The 25,856-nt window shown below is 38.3% G+C and overlaps 1 protein-coding gene across 1 annotated transcript in view; it reads left to right on the forward strand.

Moving 5' to 3' along the window:
- Positions 1 to 57: 57 nt before the first annotated feature.
- Positions 58 to 25,856, forward strand: part of RELCH (RAB11 binding and LisH domain, coiled-coil and HEAT repeat containing) — a 72,982-nt gene continuing 47,183 nt past the window's right edge. Inside the window, exons 1-7 of the mRNA XM_030476838.1 lie at positions 58 to 741; positions 15,222 to 15,311; positions 22,886 to 22,957; positions 23,066 to 23,121; positions 23,236 to 23,349; positions 25,222 to 25,425; positions 25,517 to 25,608. Coding sequence (XP_030332698.1) covers positions 243 to 741; positions 15,222 to 15,311; positions 22,886 to 22,957; positions 23,066 to 23,121; positions 23,236 to 23,349; positions 25,222 to 25,425; positions 25,517 to 25,608 — 1,127 coding nt within the window. The 5' untranslated portion in view covers positions 58 to 242. The remainder of the gene's footprint in view (positions 742 to 15,221; positions 15,312 to 22,885; positions 22,958 to 23,065; positions 23,122 to 23,235; positions 23,350 to 25,221; positions 25,426 to 25,516; positions 25,609 to 25,856) is intronic.

Here is a 25,856-nt window from a genome sequence, read left to right on the forward strand (position 1 = left end):
TGGGCAGCTCTCGCGAGAGTTGGGATCCGGAAGCGGTAGTGGGGCTGGTGGGAGGCGGCCGAGGCGGCGGCAGGAGGAGGAGGAGGAGGGAGTTGCTGTTGCCGCCGGCGGCAGCGCCCGCAGTGTTGAGGGGGGCTGGCAGCGGCCCCGGCCCCGCGAGAAGTGGCTGCGGCGGTGGCGGTTCCGCGCGGGCTTTGCCGGGGTAGCGCCTTGGCAGTGGTCGCGCCGTGTCGGGCTGTAAGATGGCGGCGGCGGGCGGGGGCAGCAGCGTGAACCCCTTCCTCAGTGACTCCGAGGAGGATGAGCCCGAGGAGTCCAGGCCCGGCGGCGGCAGCAGTAGCAGCAACGAGCCGGGAGGGCCCGTGTACCCGCAGCAGCAGGAGCTGGCGGTGGCCGCGGGGAGCCCCGATGAGCTGCCGGGTTTGCGTGCGGCGGCACCGGGCGATGCCGGCGGCGGGGCGGGGGCGGGCGGCGGGGCCGGCGCGGGGGAGCCGGCGAGGGTGCCGATGGACGCGATAGCAGCGCAGCTGCTGCGGGACCAGTTCTTGCTGACGGCGCTGGAGCTGCACACGGAGCTGCTGGAGAGCGGCCGGGAGCTGCCCCGGCTCCGCGATTTCTTCTCCAACCCGGGGAACTTCGAGAGGCAGAGCGGCACTCCGCCCGCCGGCGGGGCTCTGAGCGGGCTGGGCGGCAGCGTGCTCGGGGGAGCAAGCGGCAGGGAGCCCGGGACCGGGCAGCTCAGTAAGTGACCCTGGCTCGGGGAGGTGAGGGTGCGGCGGGCGGTGCGGGAGAGGAAGCGGGGCTGGTCGGGGATAGCTCATGGCGCGGCTCTTGCCGGTGCGTGTCTCCGGGGAAGCTGGGCGGCTGGGGAGGGCGATTCGCATCCATTCGTGTTTCCTGCAACCCGCGTGTGGAGCTGGGGGAGGCCGCAGGAGCGCGGCAGCCGGGGGCTGAGGAGATAAGGTGCCAGGACTGGTGATAGCCTGGTCCTGCTCACGGACCTGATCGAGCCTCAGTGCTCCCATGAAGGTCATGCGTGTGCCAAACGCAGAAGAGATGTGAGGGATGGAGATTTTAGCCTTAATTTTTAGTACTCTTGGGGTGTAGCCTTAATTATTAGCTGTCTCAGGGTTTCTTGTGCCATCTTTCGTGACTACTGTCAAGAGATAAACTATACGTGGCTAGGAGAAAGTTGGGTTTTAAGCTATGCCTGCTACACTTAACGTCTAAGAATTGTCAAAAATGGGGTGTCAGGAGCCAGTGTGTTATTTCCGCTGAGGCATTGGAATGGCAAAGTCATGCAAAGATAGATCTGAGTTTCACAGGTCATGCATAACTAATACAACATTTCCTATAATTAATGGTGGCGTGTTTAGCAAGTGTCTGCAGTCTTTGGGTAACCATTCTGGGATCTGGAGTTGGGCAGCAGTAGATATACTGAGTTACTGTATCTTTCATGAGAAAAAACGGTGCAGGTATTTGGGCAATCATCACATAACTGGCCTTACAAGCTTTTGAGTTTTAGTAGTAGAGCAGATGGCCTAGAATAGAATTACCTGTGTATCTTATCAATGTTACTGTCAAGAAACAGAGAATTCTAATAAAGAGGTGGCTTGTGGAAGCAGCTCTGAGAGAGAGAAGCTGTCCAGCCACCAGACTTCTGAGGACTTAATGAACTCACAGGAAGGTATTGAAGTGAAAGGAGTTGTGGTTAGCAGTTAAAAGACTTGTTTATGTGTACGTGCGTTCTAAGACACCTGAATTTTGTAAACAGTCCCATAGAACCATAGAATGGTTAGGGCTGGAAAGGACCTTAAGATCACCTAGTTCCAACCCCCCTGCCATGGGCAGGGACACTTCACACTAGACCATCTTGCCCAAGGCTCTGTCCATCCTGACCTTGAACACTGCCAGGGATGGAGCATTTACCATTTCTTTGGGCAACCTGTTCCAGTGCCTCACCACCCTCACAGTAAAGAACTTCTTCCTTATCTCTAACCATACTTTGTTTGTTTAAAAAAACATTTCTAATATTGCAAAGACATACAGTTAGGCTTAAAATTTGGAAATAACTGATAGTATCTAGATGGCTGGGATAATGGACATCTAAACTTTCCATTTATTATTGCTTTTCAATATATTATTAAAATGGATGGGGTTTTTTTTTTTTTTTACTCATGTGGTGTTGTTTATAACATTTTGGTTATTGTGTTTACAAATACTTAGAATTTTATACTTGGCTTTGTCCAAGAGCTTCGGTGTGGTGGTCTTCATAGGAAGATGGGTGAATGTTGGAAAAACTTGTGCTTCGAGGCTTCAAACCAATATAAATTTCTGTTTTATTAAAAGCAGCTTCCTTGGGGATTCCAGTCCATTCAACTGATTGATTAAACATTCTATTTTTCTTTGTTGATATGATATGTTGTTTCCATTTATAGGTAAGGTACATACTTCGATAGAATTAGAAAAACATCAGCTTGTGTAACTGGTGTAATGCACTCCAAAAAATAATCTCTTGCAATCCTAGAACAATGTACACTTATGTGAGGACATCTTAACGATTATATTGTATTGACCTGCTGAATGATAGATGGCAATGGGACAGAACTATTAAAAAAGGGGGAGGAGGGATGGGAGATTAAAACTTATTTTGGAGCAGTTTAATAATACTGAGGTATGCTAAAATTAATATGTTAGACCTTAGGTTAAAGGTTAAATGTAAGTGTTGTGAATGCTGGTATCTATAGGTTAGTGTGCTTTTCCAAGGATATTTTTTTTTTTTTCTCAGGAATGATTCAAAGGGCAGTTTACATTGAGTGACATTGAAAGGCGACAGATCCAGAACAAGGAAAATAAAATGTAGTTTTGTATAGCTCAAGTAGATTTTTGTACTTATTGCCTTCAGATTTTCTTGCACTCTGGAGTCTAGCATTGAGCTAAGCAACTGTGACAGTACTGTTCAGCCTGACTGTGGCTAATGTTAGCAGGAGCTGATAGCTTCATGTCTCTGGATTTATACCAATTTCCAATGTTAAAAAATGGAAGTACACCATGGGCTGAAAATTGTATGGTCTTTGCAAGAGTTCTTTTCACTTTCTTCTTAAACATCTGGTATTACTGTATTTACATAGAGGACTAAGCCACAGGTCAGATCCAATAGTAAGACTGAATAATTTTGTAAGTTAGTAAAAAATTTTCGTTTTTTTGGGAGGTCCAGTCTGATGTGCTCATATTTGTGGATCCTCACATGGAGACTTGCAGAGAATGTATGTGAGAGTAGTGCAGGTACCTTCTCTTGCTGTAGCATGCCAAAAGGTATTTGAGAATAAACCAATAGCTTTCCTCACAGAAACTATTGATGCAGAAAGTAGCAGAGTTTGCCATGATTGTTATTTCAAAGTGACCTGAATTTAGTCCTTTAGTGAAGAAAAATTCTTTCTGTGATCAGATAAAAAAGTTCTTTATTTCTGTTGATAGCTAAAGTCAGAATTTCTTCTCAGCACTAGCTTTGTACTTGCTCCTCCCTGCACCCAAGTTAGATGAATTTCTGTGGTTTTACACTGAGGTTTTTGATAATTTGAGTGGATGCCGAAAAAGTATGACTGGCAATTCTTATTGAATGTGAAGTATGTTTGGAATGCTGCCTGAGGATTTCCACTGAGCAATGGAAAGCTTTCTTACTGTGCGTTCCTGTGCAGAATAGGAGAATTTCAGTTCAAGTGTTCATTGGCACTTCTCGGAATCCTTTTAGGCAAGCTAAACTATGAGTGCAGGCTAGAGGTTTTTTTAATCTTCTTAATCTTTTTTAATCTTAACCCCCTCCCCCCCCACTCAATCTTTATAGGCTGCTATAAAGAGATTTTGATGGAGTATCATAGGATTTAAACAACTAGCATCATGTGGTCAGCTAGTGACTTAAAAGCTGTTTTGTCTTTGAACCACGCTTCAGCATGCTTAGTTACAAAAGCAGATAGTCAGATGACTTGGATTTCCTAGTTTTCTTGCAAAAACACCCTTCCATTTTCCAGCGGCAGTAATGTCACAGCTGCAAACAGATTAAGATACATTGTAATAAAAAATATAGAAATGTATATTGTGTCTAGCAATTTTGCTCTTCTCATTTGAAGCAAGTTCACTTTGTGAAGAAGTCAATGCTGTTACTTCAGATGCATAGTACTTGTGTATAGTCATCCTTCATGTTCTGTATCTCTGCTAGATCTTCCCAAACTTCTATGACAGCTTCTTCCATTGGTTTCAATAGCTGTAGCTCCACATCTGCTAGACCATTTTGATACCACTTTTCTAATGCTACCTATGTGAGTGGTATGGTAGAAGTCCCTTCTTCATACAGTATTACAGATATTTTACAAGGCTTTAATTAGCACCCACATATTAAATTTGTGTACAGTACAAATTGAGACACTTGAAATTTAGAAATAAAACTGTGGGTCAATTGTCTCATCCTTGTTCCTGAACCACGAATGTTCTCCCATGACAATAATTCAAGCTTGAGCTTTGTGGGTGAAGAAACCTTTTTTTTTTTTTTCTTTTTGTTTATATATATATTTTCATGTGATTGCTGTGATGCCCTTTGATTGCTATGCTTGGCAAATGCCCTTTCCTGAAGGGATTCAGGGACACTGTTAGAACTAGCTTTAGTCTTAAAATCTGTCATTTATTTTGTCTTCATGGCTGCAAAAGCTCAACATTCTCAACATTTAAAATGGTTTTATGAAAATCATAAAGAAGAGGTTTGAACATTTATGTTACATTTATGTTTTTTCAGGAGATTGTTTTTGGTTATTTCCGAAATAAAATTGTTCAGAACTTTCTGGGACTTGATTTGGGTTATACTAAGCTAATCTGTGACTACAAAAATAGAAAGTATTGCTGCTTCTTTATAGTAAACTGTTCCTTTGTTTATGAGTTGGAAGTATCTCTTTGGTTTTGCTTGTAGCCGTTGAAATTCAGATGGGTCCTACTAGAAAAAGCATATTGATGATGCTTTTGTGAGAAAGGAGTGTCTTGGTAACAGTTCTTAATCCTCAGCTACAGACATTGTGGCTACGTGCAGGCCCTTGTCATGATCAGTGTTTAATCAGGTTTTTGTTTTGTATGAATATATAGCAGAACAGGGCTACCTCAAAACAGTTCATTATATCTCAATTTAAATGGCAGTCTAAATTTGGGAAGAAGACAAATAACTTCTGTTCTAATTACTAGCTTTTTTGTTTGTTAGGTGTTTTGTTGTATTCAGCGCAAACCTTTTGTTTGTTACTTTATGAAAGAAAATGAAAATATATTGTCTTGTTGGCTACCTCTCCAAATGCTGTGAGGTGGAATGACAGCTTGTGTGTGAGAAGCGGTTTTACTATCTGATTTGAGAAAGGTGCTCCTCTTGGTAAGGACAGGATGGAAAGCTGCAGATAAATAGGTAATCAAAGCTGCTGGTATCAGCAGATAGGAAAGATGGAATATTGTTTCTTTAAAAGAAGTACAGAAAGCAGTTGAAAGAGTCAGAGGTTTGTATGTAATGCTGAAGGAAAGTGGAGCAGGGTTCCCGGCGGATCTGCCAGGAAACAGTGATGCCTGGGTGAAACGTGAGAAGTTTCATAGGACCCTGATGTAGGCTTCACTGATAGAGAAGCCAGGTGAACTTTCTCCAGTTGTAAGTGCTTTAAAGCCCCCTTCATTTTACTAACACTGGTATTTCTGAGAAGTTTTCACTTCACAGCTTAAGAGCTCCTTAGTTTAAGACTTCTGCAACTGGAATTGTAATTGTCAAATGAGTGAAAGCAGGCCTGCTGGAAGCTGTTCCTGATGGATTAGTGGATAGTTTAAGCTGCAGTTGATATCTGTGTTGGGGTGTTTTGGGATATAATGGTAGATAGCTCAGAAGACAGGTTAGTCTCCATAAGGGTATAACTACACAGAGAATTATCACTGAGTAGCAAGCGTACCATGTGACCACATTGTATTTTACCTTGTAGTAACTTATTCGTGTGTTCTTATTCTGTTAGGATGTTTATAGATATGTAATGGGAATTTAGGTGCTGTAGTCCTGACTTTCTGTTCTGTCCCTGTGCCAGAGTCACTGTTACTTTTCTATGCTGGGGAAGGCAGAAGTGAACTGCTATATATAGGCACTGTAGCTAGTTCAGTTATTTGTGAATTTAACCATGCTTTGGTGGAAAGTTTCAGCAAAGTAGGCTTTATGCTGAAGCAGCACACATTTCCTCCTGACAGTTTTGCTGATGGGGAAAGGAGAGATTTGGGAAGGGGGCAGGGTGGAGAGAAAGGGAACAGCAATAAGATTATCTAGAATTTTGCATTTCAAAGCCAACCATTGGAAGCTTCTTTAAACTCCCCTGTACATAATCTCAATTCCACATAAGTTACATCGAGTTTGCTGTAGCTTTTTTTCCTCTGAGAATTATCTTTTTCTTGACTGCAGATGTTATTTGTAAATTCTGTTCAGCTCAGAGAACACTTGCTGGAAATTTCATCATTACTTGGTATAAAAAGGTTTGTCTAGTATTTGCAAGCAAGTCATGATCAAGTAGGTATTGATATCAGCTTTGTTGGAAGCTGATCTGTGTGCAGTCCACCATCTCTGTTAATTTAAAAATTGTGAGGCTGGCCTTGTTTTATAAACTCAGAATTAATGAAAATATGGAAAAAATCTTTTTCAGGAACTTCTCATGCTTTAGAACTAAACTAAGATTTGCTACAAATCCTGAATTAGGTAATTCACATATATATATGGAATTATGTATTATTTAAAATATAACATCAGAAGTCTTTTTCCTATCAGTATATAAAGATAAGTCATAAACACTTATGCTGTTGTGTGTTCAAAGTTATAACTCTTTATTGTCAATGTATTACTTGTATTTTGTTTTCTATTGTGGGTTTTGTAAAGATGTGGGTTTGAGAAACTGAGTTGATTTCTCCTCTAGCATAGGCGAAAACTTTGAGACATTCAGCGAAGATCATAGGCCTTGTATTTTCATTCATGATGCACGTGCTTGAAACATGGCACAGACTATATTGAGTTTGTTAATCAAAAAGATTAAAAAAAAAAATAAATTGCAAAGATTTTCTTCCCCCCCCTTTCTTTAAGACAGGCCAAACTGGAAAAGGCTTTGAGAAATACTGAAGTCTTTCCCCTGGTGCACCACAGGGGAGAGGCAATTTAATTCCTCCCTTCCTGCAATATAACGCTGTACGATGGTGATGCAACTGATGACTTTGTTGTTGAATTGAGGGAAATACTGTTACGTAAAAACTCGCAGAATAAGAATTTCTTATTTATATAACAAGTACTTTTTCACCTTGGTTTGGTGTTGGAGGGGAGAGAGATCTATCAGCTGTTCTGTCATTTGACAAAACTGTTGGAGTAAGAGAAATTACGGCAAAAGTAGTCACAGAATCCACAGGAGGGTTGAAGTTGTCTGAGACCTGGAGGTCATCTGGTCCAACCTCACTGTTCAAGCAGGGTCACCTAGAGCCAGTTGCCCAGGACCACGTTCAGATGGCGTTTGAATATCTCCAGGGATGGAGACTCCACAACCTCTGTGTTGTGTCAGTGCGCAGTCGCCTGCACAATAGAAAGTGTTTCCTGATGTTCAGAGGGAACCTCTTGTGTTTCAGTTTGTGCCCATTGACTCTAGTCCTGCCACTGGGCACTGCTGAGAAGAGCCTGGCTCCATCCTCTTTGTACCCTCCTTTCAGATATTTATACACACTGAGATCCCCCCTGAGCCTGCTCTTCTCCAGGGTGAACAGCCCCAGCTCTCTCAGCCTCTCATCACAGGAGAGATGCTTTGGTCTCTAGTTGCTAGGGTGTTTGTTTTGGGTTGGGTGGGTTGGTTTTTTTTGGGTTTTTTTTTTTTGGTATATTTTTTCAATTGTTTATAGAATTCATGTGGACACGCATTGCTAAAACTTAACTGGAACATTTGCTATTGTCCTGAGATAAATGTGGAAATTGGGAAAAGGGGAATATATTAGAATTGGAATAAAAAGAAAACTGAGAGAATGTAATGCCTGAGAATTAAGATGAATATTATCTATACACTTTAAGTAGTCCCTCAGCAAAGACAGCCGTTTAAGGACTAGATTGATACAATTTTGCTTGATGTCAGTATAACAGAAAGCTGGGTTACTGCAGAGAATGGAAAAATACTTGTAATGCAAGTTAATTGATAAATTTTGGGAAATGCAGTGCTGCAACATCAAGCATATGGAGTTAATTTGATGCTTTTGATGCTTTCTGATTTCTGCTGAAGCCAGCTGGGGTCTTGAGTTGGAAGAAGCACCTCTGTGCTGTGCTCTGTCCCTTGGCTTTTTTGTTTGGGAAGCTCTAGTAGCTCGAGCACACTACAGCACATATGTATGGAGCCAGGCTGGATTTGATGCATTCCCCAACGTCGGATGCCCCTGGACCTCGGTGTTCACTGCAGCAATATTCAAATGGCTTGGTGCATTTTTTTCTCATGAGCTTCTGCTGTGTACCTGTCATGGGAGTGAAGGTTATATCTTTTTACTGCAGTGTATCTGCAAAATATTTGTTTTACATATCTAATGATTGGGTTTTGTTTGAGTTTTTTACTTTTGGGTTTTTGGGGGAAGGGGGTTGTGTTTCCTTGCTGTTCTTGATCAGCAAGCATAGGTTAGTTTTCTCCAAGTAGCTTTAAGGTTTTTATCCTCATATACTTTCTATGAATTTTCATGTTTGTTAGTAATATGAAGTAGGTCAATGCATTGACCATCTGTTTGGTCAATCTGTTGTGGATTGCCCATCATGGACTAGTATTATGTGATCATCCGGAATGCCTGTTCTAGTAATTTGTTAGTGGATTGCTCTGGCAGTTTGAAAGTTAGTTTTATTCTAGTTGCTTTATTTAGCTCTGTTTCCTTTTCATTTAGTGATGATCTGAGGACTTCTTTTCAGAACATACCAACCTTGAAAATTCAGGAAGTCTCATGGAGTAAGAACATCCGGGAGAGCAAAAGAAACATTTGCAATTGCAAAACAAGGTTGATAGGTGTTTGCAATTTAGTGCCTGATGCTGTGAATGACTTTAAGGCTTTTAGTTCCATCTTAAAGTTACCTTAACGATGCGGAATGTGTTGATCTGGTAAAATTTACTCTAAAAGTTCAAATTGGTTTAAAAAATTGATACGTAGGTCTGTTTCTACCATAAAGATGTTATGCTATACCAGATACCTGCTGCCATAGATCAAGTTTGCTTTGCTGGCTAATGAAGTATTGGTAAGCTTGGAACAAGTTGAAACATACCAGAAGTTTTAAATGCAGCAGCCATATAAAACTTGCCAAAGTAATATTGCTTCAGAGTTGTCTTGTGAAATTTGGTAAGACTGAAAGAAATCTTCAGTGTTATTTATGGGGAATTAGTTTCATTTATTCATATGTATTGCACAAACCTATTTCAGTTGCTACATAGTGCAGACACAAACTGAAGATCACTTGTGAAATTGTTAATGATGTCTGATTCTTTGATTTAATGTAGAAAGGACTCCATTAAAGCTTTTCAGGTTTTTATACTATTCCACATCTTCTGCGATTGCTATCCATCTTGGCGCTTGATTTCTTCACATAGACGTATGTGCGGTTCAGTACTAATATGGGGCTTGAGCAACTGCAAGTATATACAAGAGGAAGCTAATTTTTTCTCCCAGATAGTCTTTGTCCCCAGTTTCCTTGGTTTTTGCTAGTTTGTGCCTTTGATACTGTGCAGGACAGCTGAAAATGCAAATTATTCAAGGACATGCTTTTCCAGACCCATATCTCTAGGGGAGAGCAAGCAGTCTGTTGCATGGCCATAAGGGCTGGTTTACTCTGGGTCTGGAATATTTAAGGTAGGTAAAATACCTAGTTCACTGACTTCTCTATGGCCATCAGAAACAGATCTAAAATATATGTTTATACACTTGCATTTCCTTAGGACTGAACTTCAGCAGTTCTTTTATCGTATCTGTAGCACAGAGAAAAAAGGAAAAAAGTTAAAAACATGCAAAGTGAATGTCTTGTACATGCGTACTATCATTATTACTTCTTGAATTTCAAGGAAAAATATAGAGTTCTTGGTCTTTGTATGCTCCATTTGGTTAATTGTTAGTGCATGACAATATTATTTCCTGTGAACTCAGAGAAAATGTAACAAGTTATTGGCTGCTTTACCAAGTAGTAATTTTAAAAATTAGTTTAGGTGTCTGCAAAGTAATCCAAATAGCTTCTGAAAGATTTGTTTAACTTTTTTTTCTTCTCCGTCTCTAGCAAGAAGTAGTATTGCTTCATTTGTCAGTGGTTTTAGCTGATTTGTAATGTCGTGCTCCTGTAAAGATTATTCAATAATGTATTTCTGTAGAAGACTGCAACTTATTTCTGCTTAATTCATGTACTGTGAAACTATGGTTAGTGTGATCCCTCTTGGTGTCCCTTTAGGTAAGCTGGTAAAAATAAACTGGTTTTACCATCAGAGTGAATGAAACTTAACCTCTTTCATCTTACGTATGTCAGTGGAAAGGGATTTGAACTTTAAACTATCATTTTAGTTTGAGAGTTTTTTACATTTTCCTCTTTATATAGTTGAATTCAACTTTCAATGAAAGAGCTGAGTATGCGTCGGGAACATAAGCTGTCAGCAGAAGTCTGTATGTCATAAAGGTGACAGTTCTGGGAATAAGAAAGGAGTTAAATTCCTCTCCTCTGGACTGAAGCAGTCATTTTAAAAAGATTGTGCAAGTTTGAAAGTGAAATGTGGCGGTGAACCTGACTTTTAGCTTCACAAATGACATTAAAATCATTAAAAATACTGCATTTTTCAATAAATGGATTAAAAGAACTTCTTAGCTTTGAGTATCTAGTATGTATCTTAGCTTTCTGATTTTTGTTAATCCTGTTCCAGTGGTAGAGGTAAGAGACAAGAACTATACATAAGCTCTCCTTTACTTTTCCAGTCTATCTCCTGGTATTTCACCAGCATGAGCTATGAAAAGCCCAAGCCTTTTTCACTTGTTTTCTATGTACCTGTGGCACTCTGTCGTTCCATCTTGCAGTAATACACTTTCTGGAGTTGTTTGTATCTGCTTGTCGAAACAGTTTTTGTTATGTTGCTTTGTCATTTTTGAAACAAACTGACAGCAATTATTTTTTCACTGTTCACTAGGAAAGCCTTTAGCAAAAATAAAGTGACTGATAGTGTTTTAACTCAGAATACTAGAAAAAGAAGTGTAAAATCCAGGCACAGAAGATTGTTGGTAAGAATGTGTGTACCATGACGGCAAAATGGCTTCATGCTGCTGTGTCACGTTGGGTTTTTTTCTAGCAAAAGCGTACTTCTCCTTTTCAGCAATTTCCCCCTGCAAGATTCTGCCTTGGTGTTCTTTCCCAAGTAATTTAAATCTAAGGGCTTTAATTTTTATTTTAAGAGCGGATGTTCTTTTCTTAAAAAAATAAAAATTAAAAAAAAAATTAAAATTCTCCTTTCAGTTCAGAAGGTGTTTGTCTTTTCTGAATGCTTTAATTGAAACACTTCCACTGAGTGTACTGGAGTACAACTATTTGTACTTCAGAAAAATGGTGAAGTTTCACATTCCTCAGGTGAGCTATGTGGCTGAGCACAGCCCTTCCCTTGCTGATTTCTCTCCTTCAGAGCTCTGCTCATTTTGCTGGTGAATGAGGCAGTTTGGTTGCCAGCAGGGAGGTACCATGTTCACCCCCTGATCCTTTGCTGAGAAGCACACTCTTTATGGAAGCACCAAATTTGAGGTTATAAAATGTTACTCTGTATTTTCCTGGATGGTGGCATTAGTCTTAGGAGAGAAACCTCCACTGATGACTGCCTGCAAAGGCAGTGGTAAGGAGTGAGGCAGCAGGTGCAGTTACCCCCATGGTGGTGACATTTTGGGTAGGTGAAGTGATGGGGCAGACCTGCTGCTGTTCGGCTTTGGGCAGCCTTCAGCACAGCCCTGGCAGGCAGTGGTGCCTGTGCCATGACTCTGCTGTTGATGATGGATCTGGCAGGGCCTTCCAGCCCTTACCTTCCAGGTAGTATGTTCAGTTAACGGTCGCATTTAGCTTCTCTTCTCAGCTTGTTATCCCATGGCTGGTACTTTAGTAGGCTCTATCAGAAATCCCTCTTTGCTGTTTAAACCCACTGTGTAAGTCCACATGTGGTGCTTGGTTCTGTTTCTTGAGAAGTTTCAACATGTTGTGCAGTAATGGCTCCAAAATTCGTTTTGCGTACTTCCAGCAGAGCAAGATCCAGGTCACTAGTGCTGCTGTGGCTTTTGATAGAGACAGCAGCTCCCTTTGCTGCCTGCTGTCCCCTCAGCCTTGGCTCCACAGCAGCTGTGCCCAGGGGCAGAGGCTGCAGTGTAGCCATGGCAGGCAAGGGCCATGTGGCCCTACAAGCTTTGCAGTATGAGTGCAAGGGGTGGAGCGGCCATTTGGACCTCATCCTGCCTGGCTGTGGTGGAAGTCTGTCTTTCCAGGTGGGTAGCAGAAACAAAGTACCTGCACCTGCACTGAAGGCGAAGGAGGCAGCTCCTGGATGGCTTCTTTTCCTGCTGCTTGCAACACCTGTTTCAGTGGGAGCTGTGGCAGAGCAGCAGAGTCTGTAGTTGGGCTTTCCCTATAGCTGGGACTTGGCAGGATATAACCTTAGCACTGATGATTCATTGATGCCTGTGAAGCCAGTTTGGCCCGGAAATGTCTCCGCTGAAGTGCTTCAACACTGATGGCCTTTTACCTTAATAGCAGGAACCACTTCTGTAGCCACACCATGTATTTTAAAAGGCACTATCCTGTAGCAAAGTAACAATTTAGTTAGACTGGTGTTATGGAAGTTACAATTTCCCAACTTGAGTTCTGCAATATGTATCAATTAAATTGAAAAGATACTGTTCAGCCTGTGTGTATATGCAGTTGCCTGTTGACTGCTTCATTTCCCTCTACATTTATTTGGATAGCTGTACACAGTTTTCTGTAGATTTAGGTTCCACCAATGTGATGCATAAAACCAGTTTTTATTTTAAACCGTATCTTCAGATTGAACTCTATGACCATAATGACTTCTAGCACCCAAATTAGCTTGGTTTACTAATGACAGCATGCTTGGGGGATGATGTTAACTGGGGCAGGTACTTTTGTAATGGGGAGGAGGATCAGCATTACTGGGAGAGAGAAGTAATGGTAGCAAGTAACAGGCTATGAGGCTGGTGTTCCTCAGCACATCTTTACTTGGTTTAGTCAGTATGAATCCAGATATTTGCATCTCTGCAATGCCAACCTGTTATAAAGAGCATGTCAGATGTTTGCTGTTATCATGAACACTGATGATAGGGAGAAATGCTGCTGTGCATGTAGATGCAGTGCTTAAGGCAGTTTCTGGAAGTTCAAATAATAAAACCCTTTGGTTTTATTTAGTTTCTAGAAGGGCTGTCAAGATTGTGAAATTGATCTTAATGTGAATTAAGATCATACAGCTGCTTATATGATCTTAAATCTGTTATGTACATCCTTTGAGGGACTTTGATTACCCTGTGCTTTTTTCTGGGCAACTGTTGTGGGGTTTTTGTGTGTGTGTGTGTTTTTTCCAGGAAGTTTCTGGCTGCTTTGGCAAATAAGTCTGTAGCTTATGACTGGATTTGTTTTATCAGTTGTGAGGGGGAGAGCCTTTGCCTTCAAAGAGTGCCACTAGTCTAGAGCATACGATCTGTTTCACTGACTAAATGACAAAGTATGGTCCTGGGGCAAAAAGATAGTGGTAGTGTATAAGTTCTATGATATCACATAGTTTATGTCCATGAAACAGACAAATTAGGGTTGCCAGGCGCTTTAGTTTTGGTACTGTGTAACTCAGCAAGCATTGGCAACTTTAGTATTCTCTGTCACTTTTTTAGGTGAGTGTAGATGCTTTAATCAGTCTCAGTCCAGGTGTTCTTATTTTAGTCGGGTGCTGGCCTGTATGTAGAGAGGGTGTCACAGAGCCTTAAGGGACAAGTGAGGCTTAAATGTAACAGAAACTCATTAATAGATTTTTGGGGTTTTAACATAATGCAGAACTGGGGGGGATTTAAATACTTTTTGTGATGGTAGTCACGACAGAATTTGACAAGCGATGAAATTGCTTCTATTTCCACTGACAGTTATGAGGGTTTTTGACAGCCCTATCAAATTAGTTCTTTGTTAATGTGACAACAGCTCTAACATAATTAAAATTATTTCTGAAGCGCTACATAGAAATTAGTTTCAAATGGAGGAGAAAGATACTAAGTTAGTTAATATAATTTCTCGTTGTTCAGTTGTGTTGGGGATGTGTTCTATTTATTTTGGGTTCTGTCACCAAGTAATTTCTTTGCCCCTTTTTCAAATAAAAAAGGCAAATGTGTACTTCGAAGACTTGAAATTATCAAAATTGCATTTTAATTACACACACACCCTCCTTCCCCAAAATGAAAAATGTCAAGGTCAGATCAAAGCCTTGTGCTGGTTACTGAAGTTCTTGAGTTTGTTTTTATTTTTTTAATTTAAGAAGTAAATTCTAGACTCTGAATATTATACCTGCAATAGCATGATCTGTAGTTGTTTTGCTTTGATTTTGCTAGGTAATACATTCCTTAGTAAATGTTCTATTAAGTGGGAAGGTACTGAAGTTAATGGCTAGATTCAAGAGAGTTGTAAAAAAGTATTTGGTCACTTTAACATACCTTAAAATACTGAAAAAGGGAAAAGGAAGTAACATATTTGGGGCAGTTATAGGTTTCTGTGAAATGGGAGCAGAGCTGCTTGAAACTTGTTGCAGAACTGTATGTATCTTTTTGGTTTCTTGTGGACCTGTATGTCCAAGCAAATGCCTTATGCCCCTTTTCCATAGGGGAAGTGCTACACTGCACTGCTCCTCATCTGCTGTGGGCAAGGTAGGAGTGCCTGCTTTTGGGGGTAGCAAGGGTGGATTTCCTACATTATCTGCTCTCTAAACTTGCTGTAATGCTGTATTTTTTCAAATTTACTGACATACTCTTTACTTAGAGACAGACTTTTAGAAAATGCAGTAAAATTTTGGTCTTGCAGAACTCTTAGCCTTCGATTATAGTTTCTGAAGTGTAAAGATGATGTGACTTTATCTATCAAAGCCAGTGAATTCTTCAGGATTTTTTGATACCTTTTTTTTTCCTCCCCCCCCTTTAAGATCGCGCTGGAAGCATCAGTACTCTTGATTCCTTAGATTTTGCAAGATACTCTGATGATGGCAATAGGGAAACGGACGAAAGAGTAGCAGGTAAGTTTTTTGCGTGATTTAGAAATCATAAAATGCTAACATTGTTATTTGACTTGATGTTTCTTAAGTATATTTAAATGAACATTCCTGAAGATGACAAGACTTCACTGTGGTGATTTAGCTGGTTGCTTAATGTTAGAATCGTGTTTCAGACACTTCTACTATATTTACTGTAAATATTCAAGCAGGTGTACTGCTGTGTGATTCCGTGTGTCACCAGGGTAGAAGCAAGCCGTATACTTGAAAATTGTGCCCAGCTTTTGACATAGAACAGTATCTTTATACTGCCTACTGACTACTACTGTTTAGCTGAAACATATGCTAAAATATCCTACACTATAGTCTGTGACTACTGCACAGGTGAGAGCTTTCTGGTGTAAAGGTCTCTAACAAGTGTCTTAAATACAGCTTCTGTGTAGAGCAAATGAGTATTACCAAACCCAGAGTAGATTTGGGATTTTCTCAGTTCTGTAAACCTTCTTTGCTACAAATCTTAATTGTAGGGCTTTTCTTGTCTCCCATTTGATTTCTTGATTGTATAAGACTTAAAGAAGTGACAGAGTCTTTTTGCCTCTTGCAGTTGTTCTGAACTTAAGAGCCTGTGGCATTTTTAATTTTAGGATTTATGATTATCTCTCAAAAGGCAGAGACTGCTTTTCTCTTACATTTGAAATTATTAGAATAATCTCATTTGCATATGAGACACATTTCTCTAATCCAGGCTTTTTTCTAAGTTCAGATATTGTTATGCATAGCTTCTGTAGAGAAATCCGTAAAAACTTTCTAGAAACTGCTACAGAACTCTTGTTTATTTCTTGTCAGTTAATACTGTTTAATATCATGAGCACCTGAAGGTTGTCCATGCTGTGACCTTTGTTCACACAGTTCATCTCTATGAAACCTGAAATTACAAGCTGCTATGTCTCTCTTCCACACTGTTGTCTCTGCTCTGAACCACCATGATTCATCCTAGCAGAAACACTGTCATGTTCTTAAGCAAAGGAAAGGCTGGTGAAACATAGTTCTGTTAAGGATCTTGATTTTGAAATTTTTTCTCTCAGTCAGTCTGAAATGGCAACCAGTATTGACTGAGAGAGAACACGCAAGAAGGAAAAGCCTCATTTTTATTAGTGTTTCTGAGGTAAAGGACTAGATTAAATTCATGAGCATGAAGCAAATTCAGGTATTTTGGTGCTCAGGTCTTGAACTTTAGGTACTTGCCATTCTTCGATTTATATAGAAACTTCCAGATTCTTATTACTATCTAATTACTGTCTTTTTCTATATACATAGTCAGTTTCAAGGGAGGCAAGAGTTGTAAATATGCAGCTAATTTTCTAAACAAAATGTGTTTAAGGAACCCACGTGTTTCTTACTTGTGTCCCAGAATATAAGAAAGAACCACGCAAATTAGAAATATTTTATTTTTTTTTCATCATCTTGGTCAATATTTCTCAGCAATAGCATTACTGGGAGAGCTAGTTTCATCTTTGCATGGAGCTGTCTTTAGTAACTGAATTGGATTAGAGATGCTTATAGAAAGTAAAGATCAGTCAGAACTGACATCCAGTTAGAGCCATTAATGTTCTGATGGAACATTAATGCCAAAAAGTTGATTAATTCCAGTATAAAATGAATATATCCTAAAATTAAATATAAGTAAATCCTAAATAGATTGCTTTGAAGATTGCAGTATATTAATTGACCACTGTCCTATGTAATAGACAAGCAAAGTATATGTCAGGATGTTTACATTACATTTCTGTATTCCTTTAGAGAGGTTTTCCTAAGAGTTGTTAAAAAGTAACCTAAGAACTTGAACAAAACAAGACTAGATGTTATTTCTGAATGTTGGAAAGACTCAAAAGTTCTCCAAAATATCCTATTTCTACTGAAAATTCTGATTCAATTATAATTGCTTAAAATCTTCTGCCTCAATTCTGTTTAAAACCTGAGTGAGCAATAAACTTCAGAAAACTGGTAAGTATTTAATTTGCATGTAAAAAAATCATGTCAGTAAAAGTTTCAAACTTTTCATTCAGTTCCTTCTTTGAACAAACTCTGGCTTAACTTCTGCTTTTGAAGTAGTTCTGAGCTGCAGTTGCACTTTGAAACATAACTGGAAATCCATCCTGCTTATTTCTTCTTGTATTCTTTCTTCTCAGCGAAGAGCTTTGATCTTAGGAGATAAAATTACAATCTGTTGTGGAAGCTTGAAGCCACGATCTGATAGTCATATTTTTCTTTTGATAGTTCTCAGAGCGAGGTTTGAATAGTTTCTCTTTGTAAATGGTTTTCTTATGCTGTTATCTTTGTTTTATTCTGTTCGAACAGAACACATGATTTCCACATCAATTCGGTAGTCAAATGTCAGATAAAGGATAGAAAATAAATGTACATCATTCATTAAAAGAAAGTGGTCCTGAGTCAGAAGGACTTTAGAACTGAAGTTATAATATATCTGGTTGTGAATACTTTTATACCATGACAGTGTTAGAAAGCACAAAATCAAAAAATTGTGTCTGTATGCCATCCAAAGCCATCACGTTTCTGTCTTGCCGTTATGAATGGTGTTAGACTTAGCAGCCTTTTTTTTTTATTTTACCAACCCCGAAATTCCTGGAAATAACTAGGAAAGCTCTTGTTTGAAATGGATTTTGGTATTTCAAATCTGTTAACCCAATTCATTCCGTCTGGTGTTAAAGTTGAAATTTGGGCTAGAAGCAAGCATGAGTTGATGTGAACTTCTCACTTGGGAAATCTGATCAAAGGAAGCTAAATTAATCTCTTCCGTAATATTATTATGAGCTTGACTGAAAAGATGCAAGTCACAAAAACCAATCAGAATGTGGATGAGCATGATGAAAGGAACTGCAATTTAGGAGGCATCAGTTGTCTTCATTATCTACTTGATCTTAACATAGAAAACTGTGTAACAAATTGGATAACACATTCGTAATCCACAAAGAGTTTCAAAAAATAGACGCATCCTTAGAACTTGCAATTTACTAGTTGGGAAAAACTTGTTCTCTATGACTAATAAGTCTTGAATCTAAATTCATGTATTAAGTGCTGAAAGTGCTAAGATAAAGTCAATACTGAAGGATTTATTTGGCTTAGTAAACCTCCTCCAAATATTCATTGCCATAAAACAACCAGAGAATGGAAAAAAAACCCTGTTCCATTCCTGTGGAATAAGAGTACGCTTAACTTGAAGTCGAATACCCACAGCATTTGGTCAAAATAGGTCATCTGACATTCAATCTAAGGAACTGAATCTTCTGCCACATCTTAAATTGACTGTATACACAACTACCTGCTTTCCATAATTGAAAACATTTAGAATTGCTAAACCTGTGTTTGACATCTACTGTTCTGAGAATCTGATAATTTTAAAAACATAATGCTGTGTTTTCAATGATAATAAAATTCTCATAATCAAACTCCATTTCAATCATTTGTGTTCTCAGATCTCCCTGCATTAGCATGGATTTCTGGCTAGACTGTGTATCTCTGATTAGCTGCATAAAATACTGTCCCAGTCAGGATTTGAACCTAAACTCTTATCAACTCTAAATATGGTCACTTCTTCTTAGGAGTTATACCAGGAAAGTGGGAATTAGGAAACCTCAGGTCTTGAAGTATGCTCTGATAGCAGCTTCATTGCTAACTATAGTCAGTGAATTTAAATTTCTTCTGATTGACTCAAAATGTATGCACCAATCCATCAAATGTAATGGGATGTCATATAGATTTTAGAGGACATAATTTAGGACACCTAGAGTTCTACATTTACTTTAAAAGAAGGAAGAACTTGAAATGACAGTTAAGAAACGAACAACAACAAAACTTGTAACAGTATGTCCAAATTTGGGGAAAGCCAGGTAAGCACGGGGGCCCTCGGTACTTCAGAGGAGAGCTCATTTTAAAGGAAAATGCCAGAATGCCATATAGTGGCTTCACAGCACAAAACTCCCTTTCTACAGTTCTCTGAAATATTTCATAGTGAAGTATGAAAAGTCTGACAAGATAATTCATATGTAGAATGTAAAATTCTAGTATAATTGGGAAAAGTACTGCTTATGCAAAAGCAAGTACTGAAAACTTCTACAAGTGCTGTTATTTCTTCAACTTTTTGGCCTTGGCCCAACAAGACTGCTGTTCATGTTGATCTCAACTCACAGGTTGTTCTCTATGGTTAACTACTACAATCTATGGTTCAGTGACTTATGAAGTCATTAACAAATGTGAGTGAATAGAATAAGATCTTTGAGAAAGCTTCATTTTTAAATTTGAAAGCTGAGCTGACAAGCTACCCACTCCTGATACTCACTTGTCTTTTAAGGTTATTAGATTAGCTGCATCAAAATGGAAACATCTAAAAATCATTAATCTGAAAATCTTGGTCTAATACTTAGTTGCTTGCTTGAAAGTTTCAGCTCTTTTAAGTAAGTATAAAGAATTTTTTTCTTTTTTCAGAGTGATAGCTGTGGTGATTTGAATTCTTCACAAAAAGAAAAAGCGAGAGAGCCACTTAAATTTGGAACAATTATCTCCCCTAAGGCAAAACAGATTGTTCAGAAATGCCCTTTTCTTATAGGAAGATTAACCAACCTCAGAGCTCTAAATTTCTGTTCTCTGTTCTTCTGATACAGAGGAGAATGAATTTGGTTCTCTCCTTTCCTAGGTTATCTACAGCAAAACTCTTCTGTGTATTGTTCTTAAGGAGCATCAGCTCCTTTCATCTATGCTATAATGAGTTATACATGTTATCAGTTCAGTCAACATGAAGTTAAACTTTAGCTGGCTTTATCGATGGTTTTGAAGGCTTAACTTCTCAAAGGTACATAAGCTTTACAATAGAAGGAGAGGGCAAGAGAGAGATCAAGTCATTATTTTAAAAGTCAGTACTTGCGAGTAGTTACAAAGAAAGGGGTTAGAGGTAGCTTTTTTAATTAAAGAGAATGTTATCAAAAAATGTGGATTTCCAGTGTCGATTTCATTAATACACATGTTGAGTTAAAAATTGCTATGTATTTTGGCAGAAGATTGCATTTCAGTATAGCTTCTAAAATAAAGAGCTTTTAATCATCATTTAAAAATTGATTGGGATTATATTGTACATATTTACAAATATTTATGCATATATTAAGAAAAAAAAATCCTTCAAATAAGAACTAAATTTGTGACTGACTTAGATGCATCAAGGTTTTTATGATGGTGATCATAATGGTGGCATTAGTAAGACCAGGAGATGAGATATGATGTAACAATGCTGTGTTGTAATAGAATTATGTGGCTGTTGTGACACGCTGCAAAGTGACAGCTTCTCAAATGTATTGTATCCAGAATTTTCCACTGTATACAGAGAAACATGCAGCAGAGTAATCTACTTTTAAGGTTGAAAGGGTAAAGTCCTAATGGCTTCTAAGAATTTTCAGCATCATGACAGTTCACTAAAAATTAATTCTTGCCGTCTGACATGGGTTTGTCTGACATGAGTTTTTTGGCTTTCTACGCCTTCAGGCATGTTTTATTCCAATTTTCCTTAATGGGATTCCTGAGTTTTTCTAGTTTGTGTTGTTTTTTCTATTTATTTTTTTCTTCATTATTTGTATCATTCTAGTGCAGGGCACTCCTGATCTGCAACTGTTCTGGTCTTTGAAAATATTTTCAAAGAATAAGATGATAACATGTAGCCATTTCCATCAGAAGGATTACTGAAATTGAATTCTGTACAATTTTCGTAAGCTACTAATTTTAGCTTTTAACTTAGAATCGTAACTGTGAATTAGTAACTCAAATGCAAGGAAATGCTAAAATTATTAGATACTTGACTACAAAAGCATTTTCTAACTTTGTTGCACAGAAGTATTTGCAGATCAGCATTGCTGAATACTAGAGAGATTTTACGTATTTTATTCATCGTATCCTCAGTTGCGCTTTTGTATTGCTGCAGTAAAATTCTGTGCATAAAACAAGTTACTTTCATGTAGCAAATGTGGTGTACTGTAGTTATTCCTTCAGTTCTTATGGGTAAATGCAAACTGAGTGAATCTTTTTTTCCATGCGTGCTAATTATCAAAAGATTTTTAGTAACAGATGCTCAAAAGAGGAAACAGTTCTATTTGCAGTCTTCAGTAGCATTTCTTATGAGCAAGAACCAATGCAGTGCTTCTGCCGTGCATTGTCCTCTGTGTAAATGTGTCAAAATGCCATGTTAAATTGTTTCCAGGCAATGATTAAAAATCTCATTAATATCTTCTTATTAAAAGCAGCTATAACCTTTTTAGTTTAACACTTCAGTATGGTAGCTGTTCTCTGCTCATCTCTCCTAGTTAAGTGCAAGAATCCTTTCTGGTAGTTGTATGTGTGAGTAGATTAATCTGAGAATTAATGAAATGCATGTAATTATCTGGTAAATCCTTACATAGGTTCCATTACATGCTCTAACCTTAAATGGGTATAGAAAGAACATTTACTGTATGTCTTGCAAAGGTACAGGGTTTTAAAGTTTGAAGCCACAGTATACATACGACCTCAACATCAAAACATTAGAAATTTCAGTGCAAACAAGCCACTACTGGCCCTTTTTGGAGGAAATATTAGAATATGAGAAAAACATAAGAGTGGCCAAGGCAATTGGGAGATGGAGCAGATGATAAAAGCAGTTAGAATTACATATTTTGCAATCTCTAAAGCTGACTCTAGATCACTGAAAGTGTTGTGTAGTCTAGAATCACTAGAAACTTTTAAGAATAATGGAGCAAAGAATGTTTTGTTTCAAGCTTCTCTAAGTACTATAGGGAAGCTGCATATTTTGCTTTTTATTTTTTTGTCTTGTGCATCTCTTAATGTATTCAACTAAAATCAAAATCTTAATCAACTCTAGGATATTCCTAAAACTCCACTATTTTTAGATAGATATTTAAAACAAGATTATTCTTAGTAGTAAAATAAAGTATGTTTCAAGTTCTGCCATTTAAACTGCTAAAATTTCTGTGTATAATTTCATTTTCAAATAGAAAACCCTATAGTCTTAATGAGGGAGTACATTCACTTTATGGTTTAAGCTTTGCTACATGGAGACAGCTTCCTCTGCTGCCAGCATGTATTTGCTTCATTTATATCTGTCCTTTGTTTGCCCTCATACTCCCCTTGTCCCGAGAAGTCAAAACGTTTGACAGTGTCAGCTGATTGTAAGAATGGGGAAGAAATAACAACTGTTTCCCAGAATAAGCAAAGTGAAAAGCAAGCAAGAAAAAAAGAAAAAAACTAAAGGTGGGGGGAGGGAGAGGGGAGAAGACCCCAAAACCCTACAGCGAGTCCTTGTCAGACAGCTTGAAATTTTGATCTAGCTAACTTAAGGCCAATGAAACTATGGAAAATGTTCACCAGTTTGCTTTCAGACCAACTCTGCTGCATGTGTTCATAAGTTCCATAAAGATTGCATGCTTTCTGTTAATACAAACTGTATATTTTTTTTCACACCCATCCTTGCTTTTTATATTTTATTTTTGTTTCCCTTGCCTTGGTTGGATGCCTGTGTGTGTTTAATCCAAATCCCTGTCCAGTCCTGGAGTTTGAACTGCGGAAAGCCAAGGAGACCATACAGGCCCTCCGAGCCAACCTGACTCAGGCTGCAGGTGGTGTACATAAACCTTTTCTTAAGTCTCTACTTCGAACAATGTAGAAGTAGCTGAGCTCATCCTGTGTGAAAGAGTAAAATCTAGTTACTTTTTTTTCTTCCCCAGAAAATGAAGTTCCTTTGCAGGAACGAAAAAATTATAAATCAAGTCCTGAAATTCAGGTAGGTGGCTGGTGATAACTGAGCTTTGCATGGCCTTTAAGACAGATACACTTCCATAGCTGGAAGGAAGATGAGCCAAAGATGCAGTGTATTGTTTTCTTGTTTTTTTTCCAGGAGCCAATCAGACCTCTTGAGAAAAGAGCTCTAAACTTCCTAGTTAATGAATTTTTATTGAAGAATAGTTACAAGCTTACATCAATAACATTTTCAGATGAAAATCATGATCAGGTAAAGTTTTTCTTATGTTGTTTTTACATGCATGCTTTCCGTATTCTTATCTTGCCTCAGGTGAACTTTAATGATATGTCCTGTGCATGTAAGTTCCTTTCATACATATGAGTATTCTGAAAGTTAAATGAGTTAGTTAGCATTTTCATGTAGAAAGCCTGGTTTGAAAACACAGCACTTGGAGGAGTATTTTCTCAAAATTTATAAGGAGGAGGCAGAATGCATGTATTCTTTAAAGGAAGCAAAAAGAAGAAAAATACTGTGAGTTATAGCTACTTACCCACTTTCCTGGATTCTGATGGACACCCTTTCAGTTAAACTTAAGGATCTGGATGTAGTAAGATTTTTAACATAATCTTTTCCTTAAATCTTTCTTGGCTGTGTAGGGTATACAATATACTCATTTATTGTCATCTTCTGGGCATACATATGTGTGTGAGAATCCTTAGTCATGCTGTGGCTTTGAATGCAGTCTTGGGGAAGCTGTCAGTAATAAGGCGTTACGTTAGATATTTCCAAACATAGCTGTGTTTTGATGTGCTTTTCTTAAGATGATGAGGTTTATGTCTCTGTTGACTTGCATTTCATGGGGGAAAAATTCTGCAAATGTTTGGAAGTTTCTAATTACATATTGACTCTTACTGGGTGAACAAAACACCCAGTAGCATCAACACCCAATATATATTCAGCACAAAACTGAAATATTGCCAGAAGAAGTAAATATTGAACTCAATAATAAATACTGAATTTCAACCAGTTCTTTATATAACTAGTCCTCCTGTATTTTTCCTACAATTCATATCCTAATCCATAAAGACATTGGCTTCTTGTATGAGATTTCTGGACCACCCACTTTAGATTTGAGTTTGGCAGTGCTAGATTTCACACAAATGCTTGTGAGGATACAGCCCCAAAAAGAGAAATGATGAATAATTTATCCTTTTTATGTAAGGATAAATGAAACTTTATGAAACTGTTTTATGTTGTGAGACAATTAAGGAAAAAAACCTAGGAAAGCTACATACTAAACAAACTAAAATTAGCATACAGAATGGACATTTTTTCCTAGATTATTCACACAGTTCTGCCAGAAAATAACCTTTCTTCAAATAGGTCTATGGAAAAACACAGTAAGAACTATGAACAGCAGGAAAAAAATTATAAAAGGAAATAATTGAAATTTAATGTTGTTAGAGAATTTAACTCTCATTTAATGTCATAACTCCTGTATAACAGTGCATATGCTTATTTATTAATACAGATATGGAATAATCATGTAGTAATAAGATGGTAACATGTCAGTGGGAAAAGGAAGGACATACAGTGCTCGTTTGAGACAGGAGGCCCTAGTATTGTTTACACCTCTACTCAGTTAATACAGTTATGATTAAATTTCACTGAGAATATGCACTCCATCTATCAGTCATCTACAGAGTGATTTGACTGTCTGCTTCTGGAAAATTACACCTGTACTTGTGAATGAGTTGTGAACAAAACTATACCACTATCAGTAGAAAGCCTTTTAATGACTGCACTGGCTTCTGCTAGAGTTTGATGACGTTATAGCTGATTGTAAAAAGTGTTCATGTCCTAGATAAAAAAAAATATGATTGTGAGCTATGTGTTTTTGAAAGGTCCTCTCATTAGTACATCACTTAGAGCTGCCTTTAGGATGAAACTGCTTTGGGTCATGAAATGGCTCCTTTTTCTACTTTTGTTTCTTGATGTCTGATTTAAGCTTTCATCTCTTTTACTGCAATGCCATCTCAACGTGACTATTTTGCTCTTGTGTGATCTGCAGTCTAATGAGGAAGAGGAATGAAAATAAAAGGAAGTTTATTGTATGTTTTAGTTTCTTTTATTCCTTTCAAGGATTTTGAACTTTGGGATGATGTAGGATTGAACATTCCAAAACCTCCAGACCTGTTACAACTTTATCGTGACTTTGGAAACCATCATATTACTGCGAGAGATGTGGTGGATGTATCAGTTGGTGTAGAAGATGATGAGTTAGAGGCTGCTACTCCTATACTTGGGAGCGTCCCTGTGTTTGAAACAACACCACAGTCCATAGAAGTAAGAGATTGTACAGAAGAAATGTTTCAGCTGTTAGCAGTACTACTAAGCTTCATTGGACTAAACTCTTTTGTTTCTATCTTGTATTTAGCAATGTTTAATAGTGCAAAAATTAGAAGATCAAATTAGTGTGTTAAACAGTGAGAAATGGTCTTTGATGGAACAAATCCAAAGACTTGAGAGGTATGTACTTATAAATCTGCTTGACTGCTGTTAAATGTTGGAATAACTTCTCAGTGTTTTTCTAGCACATAAATGAAAACTTACACTTTGCACCTAGAATTTACACTTAGAAAATTACAAGGAGTTCTTCAGAGCAGGGCGGTCTTTCCTTCTTCATACATGGGATTTGATTTAGAAAAAGAGACCAGACTCTTTCCCTTTTATTAGCTACATTATTTAATTTTGTAATCAGTTTTGTTCTTTCAGTG

This window comes from Strigops habroptila, chromosome 1, assembly GCF_004027225.2.
Source record: "Strigops habroptila isolate Jane chromosome 1, bStrHab1.2.pri, whole genome shotgun sequence".
NCBI classification, from domain to species: Eukaryota; Metazoa; Chordata; class Aves; order Psittaciformes; family Psittacidae; genus Strigops; species Strigops habroptila.